This window comes from Lytechinus variegatus, chromosome 3 (assembly GCF_018143015.1).
Source record: "Lytechinus variegatus isolate NC3 chromosome 3, Lvar_3.0, whole genome shotgun sequence".
NCBI classification, from domain to species: domain Eukaryota; kingdom Metazoa; phylum Echinodermata; class Echinoidea; order Temnopleuroida; family Toxopneustidae; genus Lytechinus; species Lytechinus variegatus.
The window spans coordinates 39,877,365-39,899,146 of record NC_054742.1 but is presented as its reverse complement, the minus strand read 5'-3'; the positions used below and the strand labels follow the sequence as shown (position 1 = coordinate 39,899,146).

General features: G+C 35.6%; 1 protein-coding gene across 1 annotated transcript in view; it reads right to left on the bottom strand.

The window, feature by feature from the left end:
- LOC121410999 (A disintegrin and metalloproteinase with thrombospondin motifs 9-like) overlaps positions 1 to 21,782 on the bottom strand; it is a 136,737-nt gene that overhangs the window by 92,267 nt on the left and 22,688 nt on the right. Inside the window, exon 5 of the mRNA XM_041603454.1 lies at positions 5,342 to 5,382. Coding sequence (XP_041459388.1) covers positions 5,342 to 5,382 — 41 coding nt within the window. The remainder of the gene's footprint in view (positions 1 to 5,341; positions 5,383 to 21,782) is intronic.

The following is a 21,782-nucleotide window of genomic DNA, read 5'->3' as shown; positions in this document are numbered from 1 at the left end:
AACCTTATGGCCAAGTTTCATGAACTAGGTCCATATACTTTCTAAGTTATGATGTCATTTCAAAAACTTAACCTCAGGTTAAGATTTGATGTTGACGCCGCCACCGCCGCCTTCGGAAAAGCGGCGCCTATAGTCTCACTTTGCTTCGCAGGTGAGACAAAAACTTGGATCAAGATCAAGATTTTATTATCCAACACATCATTTTGGCCACTCAACATCTACCAGATACAATACTTTCACATTGTAAAGATTTCGGCCAGCCAAACATTTTGCATTGCATCATCATTTGATCAGCCTTAACATCTAGCTAAAGCCATCATACATGCACGCATGACAAATCTAAGTTGACCCTGATCAGACATGAGACAGGTCTTTGCTATTTAGACCAAATGATCATCAGGCCAGATCCAGAATAGGGAGGAGCATTAATGCTATAAAAAAGGTGTAACAATCAGGTTAGATCAATGGAAAAATACACACATTGATAAGGATTAAAATAAGAATGATGTGGAAAGAATAGCCTGTCTGTGTTCCATACCTTATAAATGCATGCATTTCCTTGATGAGCAATGGTATGAATTCATACAAAGGTGATAGTATTGATAGATGACCTGAATCCGAAGATTCTTTATTTGATTATCATTTCAACATAAACTCCAATAAAATACCAAGATATGAAGGACCTTGGTGTCACTTTTTCCAGGAGACTGTAATGTTTTCCTGTGAAGCAGGATCAATTTATTTTTATTAGTTATTAAAACTGTGTGTGAAGACAAAACTTTCGTGAGAGCTTTGCATTCTGACAGTCAGTGTTCCATCCCAGGGTGAATACTGATATGCATTATTGAGTTGTTAACACCACAGGGATGGAGGTGTGATTATCAAAACTTTGCAACCTCCAAGTTGACAAGAATTTAGTCCTTCCATAAAGTTTTGATTTGGTTGATTTTTCCAGTTATTCCCAAACCACACAGCTGATAATACAAGTAGCTTTCTGGTGGGTAGGCAATGAATCAATTTGATTTGAAACTCCAGTTAATGGTTCTAAATACCCATAGAAAAGGCAAACTCTACCCACCATAAGAAACCATGGTTTTCTCGTAACTAAACATGCTTTTTATCCTAGCATTTTCTCCCTTTCCTTCTCTCCCTGTTAGGATTTATAGAGGCTATTACTTGACCACTATCCGAGTAAGGGTTTGATTGAACAAAACAGGTTGGAATCAAACCACAGGCAAACATTGGCTTCGGGGCAAAAACAGTCCATTTTATTCTTATATTACATATTATTGTATTTACTTTGGCTTGTTTCCACACAAACAAACAGTGATATATCTTACAAACTTTGCGATATCCACTGCTGACTCACCGGTATACCTTTGTTTGAAGGAGTTGGAATCCACTTACAGATACCATGGACCTACTAGCTAGTAGGTCCATGGTATCTGTATATAACTTCAAACATAAATAATTAAAAAAAATGTTTCAATTGACTGAAGTAGCCTACAATACTATGATTTTTTTATGAAGAAACTTGGTCCCAGAAGCTTTTAGACTCATTTCTGCTATTTTATTGTCATATTTTGTACAGACAATTATGAAAATATAAATTTCCTTATGGTAACTCTTAAAACTTTAAGTTTTGTTAGATATTTTGTTTACATCTTTCATCCAATTTTTTTAAAGACATTTTAACAATGGTGTGATGGAGGTGGCTGTAGTAGCATTAGACACAAAGCCTTTTCCTGTAAAAAATTAAATACCTAGGACCAGTACTTTAAGAAATTCAAACATTCCTTGACTTGATATATCTGTCAAATTCAATTCAATTCACGATGGGCAAGTTTTGCGACTTTCTAATAAAGATACGCTTGATTCCCAGAAAGGCAACCTCAGGCATAAAACTTTCAAAGTTCTCCAGAAGCTCCAATTTTCTACTGAAACCACTCCAGGTGGTCATATTTCAATCACAATGGGGACAATTTACAGAAACTCAACAAACAAAATCACAATTTTTGTATCAATGAATTTCTGACCACTTGAAGGTGTAAAATGGTAGGTGATTCACACTTATGGAATGTTAAGTGTATAAGAAATAGCCCCACCCCCCCTTACTCCCCTGAAAGAGCACAAATAGGGATAACCAATTGACATTAGGATGATAAATGCCTCGGTCTGTGTTTGATACAGTTCTTATTGTCTGGTTTACCCCAGTTAACTTTGACTAGTCTCAATAAACTTATCATTTAGAAAAAAACAAGCTGAATTCAAATGAATTCCAGAAAACACTTTTTTTTTCTTCAATTTAACTTTTGACTTAAAAAACACAGAATTTTCAATGAATAGCATATTTCACCTTGTAAATGCATCATTAGCTGAACTAGCAAAAACTGTCTTTCTTACCTTTTTCTCTTGTCACAGATATATAAATGGCAATATAGTTGAGGTACATCCCCCCCCATATTTTATACACATGTGACAACTTATCTTTTATGACTGCAACTTCAGTACATTGAAGGGGTTAATACAAACCTACTCGCTGAATGATAAGGCCAACAATCTTGATGAGTTAACTAAACAAGAAAGTAACCAACAGGTCAATGAAATTAAGAGGACATCAAATAATCTTCAAACCTGTACCAGAATGTTTCCAGCACTAATTTATCATTCGATGAATCACAAAGAACAGTCCTTTCCTTTATGCCCATGTAGTTAATCGACTAATAAATGATATTTCCCTACAGGTGTTTTGTTACAATAGAAATTTAGAACAATGTACCATTCTACAAGGCAAGCAAGGAGGCAATGACAAGGAAAGACCCAGCTTTGTCGTCAGAACTTTAATATTTTCCTCAATCTATTGCTAACAAATCATGTGGCCCATCCTCGGAAAATTAAAACTTACAAATTTATTTCAAAAATGTCAAAGGTTACTGTGTCATATTCCTCTGACATACATTTAGAAATCACTGTTTGCATTATTCTTTTCTCATAATCTTGGGGATGAAACAAGGCAATATTTCTAAAGAGATATAAGAGATTATGATTAAATAGAAAGAACTTTGAGGGGGTTTGTTTAATGAAGAAACTACCTACAGACCTCCCAGGGTCTTCATATATTCTCATTATATTACCAGAATTCACAATGATCATAACTCTCTTTCTAAATTTAAATACCCCCCCCCCCATCTGATGACTTGGGGGTTTGCCTTTTTTGTTTTTATTTTTGTTTGTTTTTGTCAGAAGGTTTCAACGGGGAAAGTGCTCCTAGATTAGCGTTTCCAGGTATTCCAATGCCCCAATCTTCATTGCTGGATTAAATAGGAAATTTATTCAAGACAATGGGTTAGGTTAACTGGATTTTATACAAAGGGAGTATATGATTTTCATAACCCAACCCATGCCTACCAACTAGTATAGTAATTAGTCACATTGCTATTAAATCTAATTCCAAAACTTATATAATGTAGCTGATACAAGATTTGGTTCTTGCAAGGCCTAATTTAAAGGCATAAGCTAGTATAAAATGATAAATTTACCATCTGGTTCTGAAAAGACTACAATTACCCATCTACCATACACCAATAAGGTCACATGATAACCTTGTGCACTCCCCCTAACCCTATTTTAGTCATTACTGGTTTTCAATGCCTCTTTGACATCTGTTCTGATAGACAAATGTCACAGTTGCATACACTATCCTTTGTCCATAACCACATGAATCAAAGTGTGATGAATATATGAAAGCATGAGTCATGATTCAGCAATAAATCACAGAATTAGGGGAGGATCCTCCTAACTAGAGGAATAAGTTTGAAGCCAGCAAAGAGGAACTTTGACAAACAGTTAAAGTAATACTCCGCCAAGTTAAAAGGGATACCCTTGTCAGACGTGGATAATTTGATGTTGGTACTGTCGATCTGACCTGAAAACTTGATCTTCATTTCACTATTTTATTCTGCAGAATGTGAACATGGCTCCACTGTTTCTAGGCATGAAATGAAGCACAATTATCTGTAGAATGTGAACCTAGCTCCTCTATTTCTAGTCATGAATTGGAGCACGATTATCTGTAAAATGTGAACATAGGTCCACTGTTTCTAGGCATTTACCCCAGCAGGGATTATATGACTTGCAATGTGCGACAGGCAGATCTCTTGCAATCTCCATACCCCATCCCTCCTAACATCATTATAACCCACATAGAGCAACTAACAGTACACTAATGAGCTCCCTGTTGGATATCCTATTAAAGGTAATGCTCGATATGAACAGACCGTTGCATATTAGTGACAGATTTAGTGACAGATTCAGAACACAGGATGAATGAGGAACGTGTCCACATCCCCCTGAATTACAATGAGACAGTGACATTGTCTCACCTCATATAAAATTGTGTCCTTACAATTGATCAACACTTGAAAAACATAACAAACATTTTGAACTGGCCAGAGGAATGAGAAAAAGAAAACAACATCCCCCTGACTCCCATTTAATAGAATGGTAACTTCACATCAGATGAAGATAACCTTTTTTAACCCATTGTCAACTGGAACCGGTGATTTCTCTGCATAACCTATGGGAATTCCAGGATTTGGTGATCAGCAGATTAATACAGCTCAAAATAAAATCCACTTATTTCAAAAAGCTCAAAGTAATGATACTATAAATATTTCAAAAGGAATATACATGGAGGTTGTGAATTAACTTTACACTTTGATCATCAAGGACACTATCATAATTGGTGTAATCATCTCTGTATTCTTTACTTATATGCTATTGCCACACTGTTTTATCATGGCCAGAAGAGGACTTTCATGGTCATTATTCAAATAATTCAACACTGATCCTACTAATAATATCAGGCTTAATCTAATTTGTCCCCATTGCTTTTACTACCAAGGGTACAGTTAAATTGCTTATCAAAATTCATAAAGTGCCGACAAAGGAAGACTAATGATCAAGGTTTTACAGTTTCATTATCAATCTAGACTGAATGACCAATCCTCAAATGTAACAATTGATTTAACATGGGTAATTACTTTGTTAATCTATTATCACCTTTGGAGAGGGCATGAGATATCACATGACTCATATGATACAACTGACTGAAAAGAGACAGTCCATTCACACAGCGTCAAGTTGTCGCCAACTGGTCGAAAAGGGCATGAATATACTTCATTCCCATCTCGAAATCAGAATCTTAGCATGAATGATATCTGAAGTCAAAATTCCAAGACTTGAATCATAGTGAATGTCAAAGTTATGGTCCTTCCTTTACTACATGTATGCCACTTCTATGCCTCTGAAGAGAAAATGCAGAGGGGTATTGACAACTTACCTAACGTGTCACAATCAGGCCCTGAGCGACATATATCTTCCCTGCAAGTAGACAAGAAAAATGATAGTAATATCATTACATGAAACAATGAATTGTAGGTCATAATATACTGCAGTCATATCATCACTATTCTGAAATTAACAAAGTTCATTTCATAAAAAAATATATTAACAATGAAAATTATTTATCTTGGCTCAAAAATGCCAGTATATGGTATTTCGCATAGTGAAATGAAAATATTTGACATTAGGTTTAATTTAACAAAAAATCACAATTATGAGCACTAGGACACTCTGAGTAGTAACAACTTCACCTATATTTATAGAAATCAAAGCTCATATATGATTTTACAATACAAATGATCATATCAGCTTCCGGAGACATTGTCTTTGACATTATGGGGAGACTTATTCAGATTATACTATTCTTTTCCTTAATCTGGAGCTGTCTTCTGGAATCTTGTAAACATGGCTACGTGACACAAAGCATGGTCATTTAATTCTTCATACGCATACACACACATACACACCCACAAAAACCCACACAACATGAACACATTCTTCAAACTGATAGAAAGAAAATAGGAAATAGGGGATGAGAGGGATGTGTATGATGTGTAGGGGAGCCTGTAACTGTGACACTTTTCAACCGCCTGATCTGGGTCAGGCTGAAATCCAGAGACATTCTTGTTGGGGGTTGTTAGCATGCCACGGCCAGGTTGACTGGCTCAAACTAGCAAGGCAAAGTTTATTTGGGTTGCTCCTAAAATCATATATCATGGCGACAAACCAACCAGTGGCAGACCACAGTTTGCTTGGGAAGATTCCTCAGGAATTTAAAGGGACTGCCATAATCAAGGAAAGTACACAGCCAGTAATGTGCACATCATACGAAAGCATACAATTCTTCAACATCTAATGAAGATCGTGTATTAGGCAATGTACATGAACACTTTAAACCATGCATGGCCATTTAAACAGACCCCACTTTTGATCACAGGACTGTTTTTCATGACTGACTGCAATAATTAATCAAATCTGTATTCAATTTTTGAGTTGCCAAGGCCAAGAAGTGTGTAAAAGGGGTTTGAAAGTATATCTGTTCAATGAGCAACATTCTCACTCAAATTTCCAAACTGCCTCAGTCACTAATTTTTAAGTGTCAACCAATTAAACATGTTCGTATTTAATTCATTTATATCCATATTACAATCTTTGAATGATTACGCAAACGAATAATTTTGATCTAAAGAATTTTCGGCCTGTACTCTTGTTTTGGCATTCTCTAAATTGCTTGAATATCATCAAACAAAACCACATGTTTCAACCATAAGGTATGGATTCTTGTTAAGAAAAGGAATAGGGATCAACCACTGGTGCTAATTTGGTAACCACAAGTTTCCCAGCACCCACTGGGAGTTCAATTACTTCATTCTCATGGGTCAAGTTTGAAGGTCAATAAGCAGGGCGGGGCCTCAAGTGAGCAGGCCCCCTCATTTCCTCGTTTATCCTTCTGTCTTAATCACTTACACAGAAAAGTAAACTTAGAGGAGTGTCAGAATTGTAAGACAGAGTAAGAGTGCTTCATTAATATTAAGGAGAAATCACAGTATGGTCATTTATTTGACTTGAAGCATTTGTGATAGGAGTACATACTGTAGCTTAAATGTGAGGGAAGGAAATACATGAATGATAAACACTGTTTTTTAATTTCATTGTTATGCAAATTGATGTTCCCTCCTTATGCAACTACCGTGGTTATCAGTAAGAATATTTATACATCTGTGTAAATTCTAGACAAAGTTCACTAGAGGCCAGTTTTTAGATGTCTTTAGTTTCAAGGATTCAAGAGAGAATGTGGCAAGTATAATCTAAACTTTTTAAGAAAGGAAAATAAACTCTTCTCAAGGATACCATCAATATTTCCTGGGGACCTCTCAGATCCAAGGTTAAATGGACAGGAGGCTTAATAGCATGTTAAACAACAACATTGCATGTTGTGGGTGCTATTGGTAATGTAGATAGAGCTCAATGGATAGAAGATATAAGATGAGGAGACAAGACCCATGGCTTTGATGTGAAGTGACTGTGAGTGAGGTTGAGCTCTTCAGCGATAGACTAGATCCCGCTGAGAGCATTACAGCAGCTGTATTCTGCACCTAATCACAGGAATGTGGGGTGAGGTATAGTCCCACACATAGCTTTACATGTCGGTAGTAATGTAACATAGGCATGACCTCACAAGGTGCCAATTACATGCTGAGAATGTTGCGCATTCTGAGGGAAGTAATCTGCTCCCACCATTTCCGACAGTACCAAGAGAAAGAGAGAGGCTTCTTTTCAAAGACCAATGCAAAGTACTTCTTCCCTTTGAGAGATAACATTACTTGAATACTGGTGTAGATACTGATTTGAAATGTAAATATGCCTTTCTCTCAACAACTATTTATTTAGGAAATCAACACCCTATATCAATTTCGTAGGTAAACATAAATTGCTCATAATGTTCATACAGAGCAAACAAAAATGTTCCGAGTAACACTGTCTTTGGTCTATTGCATGCAGGCACTCACATTGCAAATGAATGCATTGATTTTTTAATGCAGTTTATCGGTAGGCATGTGTGTATATTTCTCTTAATCAAATGAAAATAAATGAATCTTCTATCTCCCAACATTTCCCTTCTAAATGTTAAATAAAGAAAAACCATCCGTTAATGCATCTTACTTCTCATTTTTCCCTCACCAGGCACTAACAAGAAGGATGATCAGTTTATCTTAAGAGTTCACAAAGTTCATACCCCTAATTACGTCAATATATCAACCATGTTGTCTCCTTGTAGTTGATACATAAACCTCAGACATTATTCCACCTGACACAACGTCTGGATTATCCTTGTCATGTACTTTGTGGGATAATGCTAACTCATTTTCCTGTTGACATCGGTCGAAGAGGAGTTTGCCGCGATCCGTCTGCCTCATGTATGTACTCACTTTGCTCTGTGGCAAAGTAGATGTCGTTTGTTTTTTAAAGCAAAATTAAAGGTTTTTACACTATGCTTTAAGCACTAGAGTTAGCCTTTCTTTGGAAACAAAAGGAACACACAGAATGGTCAAACAATGAACATCTTATTTTTCTTTTTCTTTTTTAAAATCATAAAAGAGAAAGGAGATGATAAACGATAAATGATATTAAAAAGATCATATTAAAAAGACAAATGTGTTTGTGATTACAATAATCAATGAATGATATTGGAAAGACACTTTTAAGAGGACATTCGTTGAGATGATGATAACCAATGGAGGATATGAAAAAAAAGACATCACATTTAACCTGCTCTGTTCTAAAGACTTTACAATTTCATTTCCTACCCTTAATCTTTCAAACAACAAAGACATAACAAGGAGTGATTATTTTCTGTATTACTCCATTAGGTTATATGGGTTGCCATGCACAATGATCACTACAACAGCAGATTTGCCTCAATTTAGAGAGCTTCAGGTATCAGCTGGAGAGATGCGGTCCACAAAGATTTCCTTCTTTAGATCTCTTCCTGTCTCCAGACCCTAAATCTCTTGCTAAATGAAGATAAACATCTTACCAACAAAGGTCCTGGTTAAAGCCAAAGTCTGGATTTGGTCGAGTCTCAAAAATGATTTGTAGGAGATTCTTAGTTGCAGCAAATAAAATAAAGATATAGTTACCATTATATATTCAACAAACAAGAGGTGAGGAGTGTCTTATGATGAAGCATATTATCATTGATTTTTACCGACAAATTCACTCTGAGCCAATCTGATACAAATATTTTCAATAGCTAATATCAAATAATCAGTAAAAATCATTGCTGTCCAGATATAGAGTCTACAATAAATGTATCCATTACCATTAATGTCCAGATCTTATGCATACACATCGGCGTAGAAAGAAACAAATGAGAGACCCCTCTGCTCAAAGCCTCAAGCAAAGCACTGAGAATCAAATGATCCAAATGGTCAACTTAAAAACCCTTGCAAAAGTCAAAATTGACCATTAGGCTACATATTACATTTCAGAAATGTACACTGTACTTCACCAGAGTAAAATCTTACACATGCATGTATATTCATCTCTATCTAGTCTGCTTCAGATCAATATTCTTTCTGTTGCCATGGTTGGACGTTATCTTTAAGGAATGAGAGTTCAGGATGCTTGGTATCATAATGAGTATCTTTCATCTGGAGGATCTTAAGAGGTCATACCCTTGTCTTCAGACTGCTAACAATCTTTAACATATGCGACTAGGATGGAGAAGATCATCAATGAATCAGGGCAAATCTTCACGTTTGTGACCTGCCGTCCTACAAATCAATGGTTGAAGGTGGACATACACTGCCAGATCACTTTCTTTCATCAATTAACTGAATCTTATACAGTGGACAGTATTTAGAAACAATTAAATGGTCAACGCTGCTCACCCCAACAAAATAGTGGAAAGATCATTTAAAAATATTGCTAAAGGTTTGAGAAAAATACATCACAGAATAAAAAATTTATTAGAATTCAAATTATCTCATTTGTTACATCATATGCGAGCAGCATTCCTACATAGAAATAGTAAAAAATCTATGAAATGTACTGTACCTTTTGGTATATCGATAGAAAAATCATTTCACACCCGATCATGAAGAGAAAACAAAGATAAGTCATCAGGAATCATTTGAAAAATGAAATTCATCCATTTTATATTCCATAACATATGGAGCAGCTGCTCGTTTATGATGTAACAAATTTGAAACTTAAAATTCCAATAACTTTCTTAATCATTAACAAACTTTCCTCAAACCTTCCTAAGATTTTCAATTATAATATAATTAATATTTCTCATTTCACAATGTGACCCAGGTAGTACAGGTCATCTTGGAATGTAGCTATGAATGTCAAGACCAAAAACAGACAAATGCAGTGATGTTCTAAATTAATGAGATCTCTGTTGTTTTTAAAAGATTTGTAAAATCCATGACCATGGTTCTACAGTTATAATCAGATTTATGAAGTCTTTAACAGAAATCTTTGCTATTATAAATTTTGATAAAATACATTTTACGACACTGGAAGAAATCAGAAATCAAATAAAATAATCTATTTATGTAAATTAAAGTTTGTATCATTTCCAAAGGCCTGTATAAAAATGGATGACAAAATGAGGAGACTCATGACCTTTTTATTGACCAAGAGTAACTGAAAGTTTGTTATAACCGTCAAATCTAAGAATACAGAATTTGACACTATTTCTGGAGCTGTTAAAAATTGACAAAACATGCATGAACCTTCATGTAGGTCTGCTCTCCTATATTTTGTAGGCCCATTCTCTGGTGAAGAAAATACTGTTTGAGTTACATCTCTAGAAACTGAACATCAATTTTCACCTGAAAAGTAACTAGATACTAGAAGGTATTAATGTCCATGGAAGTAATGCGATAATAGAGTCAAGCTATCATCAGATTATCTTGAGATTCAGAGAAGTAATCACAAAGACATTTACTCCATATGTAAAGGTATAGAGCCTATTGAAGACCACCACTACCATCACACATGTAGATCTATATTAACCTAGTGAGAAAAGAAAAACCATTCATTTGACTTTTTAAGTATAATTACACCATTCCAGTTCAAATCAACAAGCTCAGTTACGTGCAATCACAGCCAGGAGAATGACTTCATCAATATAAATCAAATTTAATTTCATTCAACCCAACCTACATCATTGTTGGCTGGTAATGTTACAATAATCTCTTCTTACTTTCTGACAATGGACCATAGGTCTTTAACGTGGATAAGTAGAAAATTATCTCTACAGGTAGAAATGGAAAAGTTCTGAAGCCTTACAATATTACAACTGGATTACTAAGCTTATTTCTTAAACGGAGTTAATCTTATGACTCCCAGGGCAATCAAAATTAGGGTATATGACAAATATTGCAATTGCTTCTTTTTTTTTAAATGTGCTAAAATTTCTATAGCTTCTTCTTCAACTTTTATACAATCACCATGATCACCTAAGAAACTTTTTACCCTCTCTTTTTCTTTATCTCACACGCATTTTGAGTTGGATGACCTAGTATTCAAACTTGCCTCCTGTAAACTAATCTCACAGCTCGCAATATTTTTCCTCTTCTTCCTCTCTGCAAGTGACCCTTCCCAAGTTTCATCTCCAATTTTCCGCTCTTCACAAACCCCTTCCTCCACCCTTTCAGCCTTTCTCCTTCTGAGTGACTGACAGTTTGCTAAGTGCCATAGTAAGTTCTCAGCAAGAATATCAGAGTTCCTCCAGAATCCTATGTTTCAAGTATCAGTGTGTTTTTTAGATATATATTCAGAGAAATTATTGCACTATTCATCAAATACATTAAGATGGAAAATCAAATAAGACTAGATGGTTTTTTTTTACTGCTATGCCAAAATTTATGTTTCTGCCATTGCCAGATAAATGGGGCTATTACCCATCTCCTACCTTAAAAAAAAATATGTCTATCACCTTTGACCATTGACATTTGACCCAACAATCTAATCAGATCATTATTATGTAAATATTCATGCAAGTCAAGTTTTAAGTTCATCCTTCAACAGGTTATTTTCTTATCGCAAAAACAAGACATTTTCATGTATGTCAAGACCTCTGTGACCTTTGAACTCATGACTAGGCCTTATCCATGACACTAAACATTTCATCGGATCATTCCCAGTCACATACCTATGCATAAATGTATGTAATGGTGTGTTGACCGGTGTGTTGGCTCAGTTGGTTGAGCGTCCATCTCACAACCGGGAGGTCGGGGGTTCAAACCCGGCCGCGTCAGACCAAAAGACTTTAAAAGATGGGAGTTGCTGCTACCCTGTTTGGTGTTCAACGATTAAAGGGATAGAGCCTCGTCGATCTGGCGCTGCACAGTGGCTGCCGGGCCCACGATCAATTGGGCAAAGCAAATTTTCGGAGTATTTCATTTCATGTCTATTTTGAACAATAAATTATGGATGGATGGTAATAATCACCTTTGCTAGGCTCTAGTACAGAATATGCAAACACAAATCATATTCACTTCAGGCAAGCATTGAGTGAATTTTAATCAACTCCAAAATTCAGGTCTTTCTACTTTATAAACCCACAAAGTTAATTTCAACTTGATACATAGAAGTGTGTGTTGAATGATTTCTAACAATCTTGCTGCTGTAGAATCAAACCTTTCAAAACCATATCATTTCAGAGATTCCTGCTTGTGTTTTGAAAGATCCTTTTTCACCACTGAAAAATTGATCACACAAAACTGTGGTTTGAATTATTGTTAAACATCTTCCAAAACTATGTTTCTAGGGTTAAAAACCATTGACTGAATGCAGCCCTATAAATGGTGGTAATCTCCATTCGTAATCAGTCCCAAAGGCAGGTTAAATCGTTTTATTGTAACTTATTAGTATTTCTACATAATCATTATTCAAGTCTGCGAATAGAAAGGTTGAATTACAAATAATACGGTGGAATTTACAAAGGTTGACATTGAGTATTTGCAAAAGAGGTCAGAATCTCTTTAAAATTATTACCAATTAGCCTTCAATGAAGGCAACATTTAGCAATTAACCTTTACAAATTACAACACAAAGATATTAATGAATATCATCACCTAAACACACAAACACACAAATTCTGAATTAATCTGATTTAGATTCTAAATAAACAAGGCCTTTGAGATTACAAAAATATGTACACATGGATAAAAAGAATTGTTGATTTAAAAGAATTTACCCCAGGAGATTTTCTTTGTTATTGAACTCTCCTGTAATGAATACCCCCAATTACACATGGAAGACCTTCCTAAGTCAATTACAGAACAATGAAAGTATCACGATATCAGGGTAAACACGGAAAGTTCTAATTATCTTTCATATGATACAAATTCTGGCAAATGAAGGCCAGACCTGTTTTTCTGCACAGAATGATATTCACAACCTAAAAAAAAACATGGTCACACTCATGTTCCCTGTCCTCACAGAGCATGGATCATCGACAAAATAATCAGATGTGCGTGATGTCGGACAATAGAACATTAACCACAATGTGAGTTGATATTAACCATGATTCAGTCATACCCTCTATGAATCAGACACATTGCAGACATGGATTTAGGATAGATCTCAATTGTGGGATTAGAAAATGAATATAGACAGTTGTAGGATGATCAGTAATTCTATTATTTAAGAAAGGCTCCTCAGATATCCACACTTAGTTCTTTCTAATGCTTTATTTTAATAAGTGAATCAAAATAAAACAAAGTTCCTGAAAAACATCCATCTCTAAATGAGATCACTTTGAGTACCCTTCCAATGGAAGATGAAATTTAAGAATGCTCTATGAAGTAACAGATATGAATATTCTTTAAAAAGTATGAATCAAAAGTGTAAAACTAGTAAAAGAAATAATGCAGTATATACGATCTGTTTGCTGGTACATATTTATTTCTCACTAAAATCCTATAAGATTTTTTAATGGTTTGTAAACTTTTTATTAATGACCATTATTGTTATATTGGCATTGCAACATGTAGCATTAGACTGAATTTGACATGGCAATACAGTGACATCTTCCAGGGGGGCTCTCTTTAATAAACATAGATACACATGTATATCCCCAGCTAAAGATGATGATGATGTACATTTGTTAATTGACTGGTCTTGTTTGATGGCTCTACCAGACTCGTCAGGTCCATTAATGCCTGGATGAAGTGATGTCGGGACATGAAGAAGGGGGGTGTGACGCAGGAATCAAGCCGATGTTGAGAATGATAGTGACATGTAGGAGCGGTCTGAGTACATAGATGACATAGCCAGGATTCCAGCCATTGTCGAGGCGTCACTACCTTACTCCGTCAGCACAGACGTGGATGGCGGCTACCCTTCTTCATTTGTAATTCTAACTTATCCCATTTGAATGAGAAATGGGTCAGCTTTCCTTCTCAAATTTTCATATTATGAGTAAAAAAAGTAATAGAAAGTAGGTCATGACTTGCTATACTGATTTATTTTTCCCATAATCTTCTTTAAAAAGATCTTTTTAATCAAGCTCACGCTCTGACATCTACCATGGACAGAGCATTTTGATTCTCATTTACATTTCATTTGAATTTAAACAAACATTCTATCTAAAACTAAATACTGTCTATAAATAGGTCTTAATACAACTTTAATCTAAAAGTTTGACAAGGTGTAGTTTGAGAAGAGATCAATAGTGTCATTATATTAGAAGCAAAGAAAGTAAATAAATATCTCCAAAAAATTCCATACAAGTAATGAAAATCCCACACAAATTGGAACTTGCTTCTCTAATTCCAAAAGGCCATGCTCTCATTCAAATGTGGGGGGGGGCACTAATCAAATGATAAAATGACATGCCCCCTTTGTCTGACCCCACCCCCCCCCCATCCATGCATGGTTGAAAGCAATTGGAATCAGAATTTCATCTTTACTACCACTGGATGGTGTGCATAGACCAATGAATACCTTTATAACCCTCATTTTTCTATGACTATGATCACACGTGTATTGAAACTGAAAATCCATAATTTATTGTTCGAAATAGACATGAAATACTCAGAAAATTTGCTTTGCCCAATTGATCGTGGGCCCGGCAGCCACTGTGCAGCGCCAGATCGACAAGGCTCTATCCCTTTAATCGTTGAACGCCAAACAGGGTAGCAGCAACTCCCATCTTTTAACGTCTTTTGGTCTGACACGGCCGGGGTTTGAACCCCCGACCTCCTGGTTGTGAGACGGACGCTCTACCAACTGAGCCAACACACCGGTTTTAAAGAGCAACCCCATGCTCCGGTTTGGCATTCCATCACATGGTGGATAAAGTTCTATCAACTTCCTCAGGATGGATAAAGATTTCAATTTTGAAGGACTAGTGAGATGCAACCAGAGGGCATACTTGTCTACCAACTTGGAATAAGCTGGATCTTCGAGTCTAGGTACCTGTTCACATTCACTTTTCTAAACCCGTTCCCACCAAACCAAATCAATGAATTAGTTTAGAAGATTGTTCTGTTATTCTTCACAATCAAATTGCCACCAAGATCAATCTTGATGCTGTATGAACATTTGCAGTGCCTGGCAGTGGGGTCAAAGGTTCAGGCTTAATCTTAAGCCATATATGTTTGTCTCGCCTCTCGAAATACACATATTACCAGCACAACATGCTTGAAATACTTCTGGGTGAAGGTTTCTTCCTGCAATGGTACCTTTCAAAGGGAAGTAAAGCGATCACGAATAATAAATTGCGAGTTGTTTTGTATAAACAGGTTTCAAAGATCACTTAAGATCGTTTCCAGTATTGGCAAGTCAGGCTGAACCAATTCACACTAAATTGGTTAAGTGGGGGCCCGGATCAGGATAGTAATTGTGAACGGGATCTTAGCCCTGGTTGGTTGGCTGGTAGACAGGGTAGGGCATTGTGCCAAAATCATCATGGGGAAGATATCCACATCCTAGACCAGAAACCATTATGAGGTCAACATAGGGGCATGTTATGACTGCAATGATTAGGATGGTAAAGGAGCTAACTAGGGGGAATGGCATCCTCCATCACTACCTTTTTTTGTTGGGTGCGGCTGGGCATGGGTGCATGGACACACCCCCTTAAAATATCGGTTTCTGTAAGTCTCCAGGCTTACCTCTTCCGCTAACATAAATCTCACCAAAAAAATCAACATCACATACCTATAGGCTTAAATCTGTTTTGTGATTACTCAAAGTTATATTATCAAACATTAGATTTTGATCGACTTTATTGGCCTGTAGGGAAAAAAACTTTGTTGGTATTAAAGATGTTTATCACAATTTCCAACAGAATATGCAATAAACTGAGCCTCATCTTATAGAAGCAAATAGATGTAAGAGGATTTGAACGACCTTGGCATCATTAATAAGGATAAACAAAAATACCAAAGGTAAAACCTACTGTAAATAATTTCTAATTTCAATGGGGGACATGCATTTTTTTAGTTCTTTTGCAAAGTATTCATTAAGGGAAAAGGTGACTCACACCATCGTTAATTTCAAGAGAAGGGACACATCTTGCAGGCCTTAAAGGTAAATGCTAGTTTTGGTAACGATATCAAAATGAGTTCGTACAGAATCCAATGAAATGACCACTAAAGTGTCCGTTTGTATAAATAAAACGCATGTGCCAAAGGATTCTGGAAGAAATTGTGTAATTGCTGAGAAATCAGCAAATAAGCACTGGATTCGGGTAGGGCGTCGGGCCCGACGCCCTGAGCAATAATTATACATTGTCCCACGTGCGCTTATCTGTGTTGGGAATTTCGGTGTGAATATTTTTCAGCGTAGATTTCAAGATTTCACAAAGTCCAGTTAATGTAACTGTACCAGATCTAGATCCTCGATGATATACTGGCAATTAAGCCTTGTTTTACAGACTTTCTCATGAAATCAGTGTTAACTGCAACTACTGGAATTTCTCTTTAAAGCTCTTGAAAATTTAATATCAGACAGGGAGTTGGGAGGTCAAATCAATTGGCCTTACTCAATAAAATTGAGCCAAAATATATCAGGCCACACACAATCAGTATTTCAAATGAATTAAGTGGCTGTTTGTTTCATTCATTTAGTATCAATCAAGTCAAGTGACATTAAAGAAACTTGCTTGAGGTGTAAAGGAAACATGCATTATACCATCGACCAACTTCAACAGGCTATCCAGATTTAAAAAAACGGAACACAAGCAGTCCAAACTTAGCTTGGCAGCAGTAGTTCCCTCTCCTTTTAATCCTAATCGACATCTGAAACCTTTTATACTCTTTCCACATCTTGCACTTTCAGGCTTATAAAATTGCCCAGACAAGAAAACAACTTCCCCATAAAGATGTAATTTGAAGTCTAATAGATTTGAGCACAAGTTTATTAGAGGAGAACAGGAATTAATGATTGAGTGCACACTAAACAATCCTATTTTTTTTTCGCCTGAGAGTATTGAAGGAATTGCATGTCAGGGAGGCGGTTGATGGAACCAAAAGAGGTAATGATTAGGTCTATTGTTTGGAGGCGTATCACTTTCACCTGCAACACTGGTTCCACACCGACTTAAGGGACCTTAGCAAACATACATGTGACTCTGTCAACATATGAAGCTCTAGCAAAACTTCCAGTCTTTCAAAGCCATTGTCATGGTTTACTGAAGTCGGTATAGTTGCAAGTTTTGGATGCTTAAAGCTATAAAAGTATCTTTGTACTTTTACTCCATAGAAAATATATATCATACATCAAGCCTTCTAAGTTTTACTATGCAAAAGATTTAGGAGTAATGAAAACACTCCTCTTAAAACTATATATAATTTCTTTTGGGGATGTCATTTATTGGACAGTTCTTTGTTCACAGATTTACAATGTGATAGATCATCGTCATCACAAAAGAACATTTTTTGTGGTTTTAGTGGTTATACTTTTATGTCATTTTCTGTCTTTCCATTTATTCATCCCTTTTCTACCTTATCCTGTGGTTGAAATCTCAGTATAAAGAATCAACTTCACAAAGCCTGCTCTGCCGACTTGATGACTCCTTTAATAAGAATGAAACACGAGCGATTTTCCCTCTTGTTCAAAACTCTTTACAAAACTTTTTATGAATATTTCTAATCAATTTCAGCTATTTTTAAGGTTTTCATTTGCATACCTGTTTGACAGACTGTAAACATAAACAGAGGGTATTCCATTCTAAAGTGTTTGTGTAGACCATGAGTCATCGAGATAAAAAGAGACCAAAATGGCAGTTTGGTGAATACCAGCTTGGTGGGTGGAACTCGATTCCATGAGACTTTGGAGCATACAAACAAATCTCTTTCATCATGCCACTGCATTTTTCTTCTACAAGAAAACCTTTATTACAGAAAAACCCAAACTATTTCATTCAAGAAAAGATGTCATGTCATTCGTCTGCAGCAGGAAACCACTACAAAAAATCCCCTATTGATCACTGCCTGAACTTCAAAATGACAAGTCTGCCATTATTGACTAGACCTGACATAAAAACACCAGAATTAAATCCTGCCAAAACAAAAATCTTTGAAAACTTTTCATTTACTGAATTCCACAAGGATTTATGGTCGATAAAATCTGAAAAGTATGAACAATATAAAACAAAAAGTATTAACAAAAAGCAAGATTAATTTCAAATGCATTTACAGCAAATAACATGGTGGAGAAGTGTTTAAGAAATCTGATTAGGACCAATACTGGGGATAAGCCAATGGATTGTTCCTTAAAAACATCAGTGATATTGCAAGTAATTTACAGATTACCTTCATTTAGACTAATTCTGTTTTCATTCCAGCTTAATTCAGATTTTATGCATCAACACTTGTGGAAATGTTTGCGTGGTTCAACCTTGAAATTTTGAGCTCCCATGTTTCATGGACAGTTAAGGCAGTTTTCAGCAACCTTTTCCAGAATTCAAAATCAAATTCACTGATTCAGCTCATAACTAAATCAGAGTTGCAATTCTTTAGGTAAAAAATGAATGCCCAGAGATTCATAAGCCAAGCAAAATAAAGCAAATCACTTATTCATCAAGATATCAACAATGGAGGGATGAGAAAATCATTCCAATTCATATGGTCTTTGTGTGTAGTGTATGCGCTGGCAAGGCAACCCTTGCATTATGCCTGTTTGGGTGATTTCAGGTACTTGAGGTACTTATCAAACAGTTTTTGCCTTTTTTGCCCCCATACCTTCCATTGATTTGTTAAAATTCATCTTTTTCTTTCTTTTTTATTACGTAAAATTAATCTGAACAATGAATTAATACCATTAGTCCATTGACTACTGAATCAAAAGAAAGTACATTTGAACCTTACAGAACAATGGTGAAGAAAAACATGTCACAAGCATAACCACACTTTCTTATGCAGGCTGAACATGAAAACAAGAGAAACAATAGTTTTATTTTACAAAACATGGATTTTATCCAGTTCTTTAAACCCATTGTTTAAATGACGTCGCATAGTTTTGAAGCTTAAGAGTCAAAACCGGAAGAGAGTACCTAAATTGGCCATGATCTACAAAGTTTGGAAAATACAACAGACATCATGCTGTGATAAGCCTGATATTTTCTTCAATAGAAACCCTACAAATATCACAATTAACACCTTGCACTGTCAATAACAGTCATCAATTTAACCCCCCCCCCCCCACCAACAATCATTTTAATGGTAAATTCACAAAATAGAATCTACAATAAATCAATTCTATAGGTTAAAAATTGAACTTCTCTTCAGATATAAACATCAAAATCGTTTCTGCTTTTTCTACAAATCATGACCCACTAACACTCTGCATTCACTGATGAAATGTCAATGGGGTAAATCATAGATTTCCCCCATAGCATAGTGCATAGAATTATCATTTATCTTAAATACATATAATTTACCAATACATTAAGATTTGTAGACTTGAATTTGAGGAGTGTGAAATATAGACAAGTTTAAAACAAAAATTGATTTCAATGACATGATCATTAGCTCAATATACTTTCAGTATAATTGATTGCACTATGAAATTGACAGATTTACCTTGATGTATGTTTTAGGTCAAGTGAGGGCTCCTGTTACAAGCTTCGGCCTTCAACCCACGCCCATGAGCTCTTGCTCTCTCTCTGTACTTTTATTATCTGGTTTCTTGTGAAGAAACTTGACTTGAGGAAACTACTTTGACCGTTGCAATTATGGTATTAAAAATTTTTGTGTTATATATGAAATTTAAAAAAGTTGAAAGAGTGTTTCAATAGAACTTGAATCCATGATTCATAATGATTTGATGTTTGTCATTAAAATAAAAAAATATATACTGCACATCATTTTGTAGAATAGTTCTGCAGAATACATTTTCCCCATAACCAAGGGCTTCATTAGGTTTCCACAAATTTGATTACTACCCTTCAATATATAGAATATTCAGGGTTTTACCTTTAAAATATAAAACACAATAGGAAAACATTCAGCTTTGTTCAAATATATCTATTCAGAGTTTTTTTTTGTGTGTGTGACTGCAATGGAGTGTAAATCAAATGACATTTAGGCTAAAGTTCTTTATCACCATTGTGAATAACAATCCTAAAATGACTCAACTGTCAAAATATTTCTAATCTTTTATTCTTTTGTGAGTTGAATGAAAGAGAGCAGCCATCAATATCCACAATGTGTACAATCACTCCAATTCCCAAACCAACCCACCCAGTCCTAATTAAAATCCTACTAAAAATAGTTTTAAAAACAAAGGAAGCATATCCATCTGGTGACTTAAAGTACATGTATGAAGAGAAAAAAAGGGAAGGAGTCAAAATAATTTATTGTAAACATCAATGATTGAGGGTATCAGTCAGGTTTTCAAATTAGAAAATTGGCTTTTAGGAAATTTAGGTAGGAACAATCATGACACTTTCAAATCAAGATCATTTGGGATGTCTTAATCCTTCATGTGAAAGCAATTGGGTTGGTCGAGAAGTAAAGACAATCTTAATATTTGTAACTGGTAGGCTTACTTTTAGGCCTACTTTTTGGCTTGCCTAGAGCAGGCCTAAATGATAAAAGTGGTGGAAAAGGGAATCAATGTTCCAGCAACATTTGCTGCTTGCTTACCTTGCGAGATGTAGTGTCATAGTATCTGGATATTGTTTAGTTTTAGCAACCTGATTTTTTAGTTAACCAGTTGTTTAGTATTTATTTGGCTATCATGATGTTTTTGGATTTAGCTGGCCAAATACTATGACTGTAATGCAAATTGCTCAAGATCACCAGCCATATAACAAAACATATGTTCATAACTTTTGGTCCTAGCAGAAAGCAAAAGACTGAAAATGGTTTAAATGTCATTTTGGACTGTATTAATTTAATCAAGATTTTATACAAACAAACAAAGCAAAATTTACTTCACAGAGCTCCACAGCTCACACCAAAACAAATATATGGAACACTCTATCGCTGCAAAATGGCAAACTATTTTTACCTAGAGTCGATCATTGTTTTTGTTCAAGTGTGAATGCTCTATTTTAGAGCAGAAGTATAGGAAATAGGGTAAGTGCAAGGAAGTTATTACCACTCCTGCTCATTGGTCCCTAGGTCTGGAGTCAATGCCTTCTTGATGATTGGTGAGAAAACAGTGAAACTTGAACAAGATTTATATAGTCTAGATATACCAAATGACAGAGGTGTAGAAAGTGGGGAGAAGGGGCATGTGCCCCAGACCCCATTTTCAGGTGGGGTACAAAAATGTTTCATCTTAACAAAAGTCACACCTAATGTCAGAATTTTGAAGGTTTGTGACTTCAGCATCAGATTATCATGATGATGTTAGACCTGGAAAAGGGTAGGGGTAGTTCACCATTTCCTTGCGCATCAATT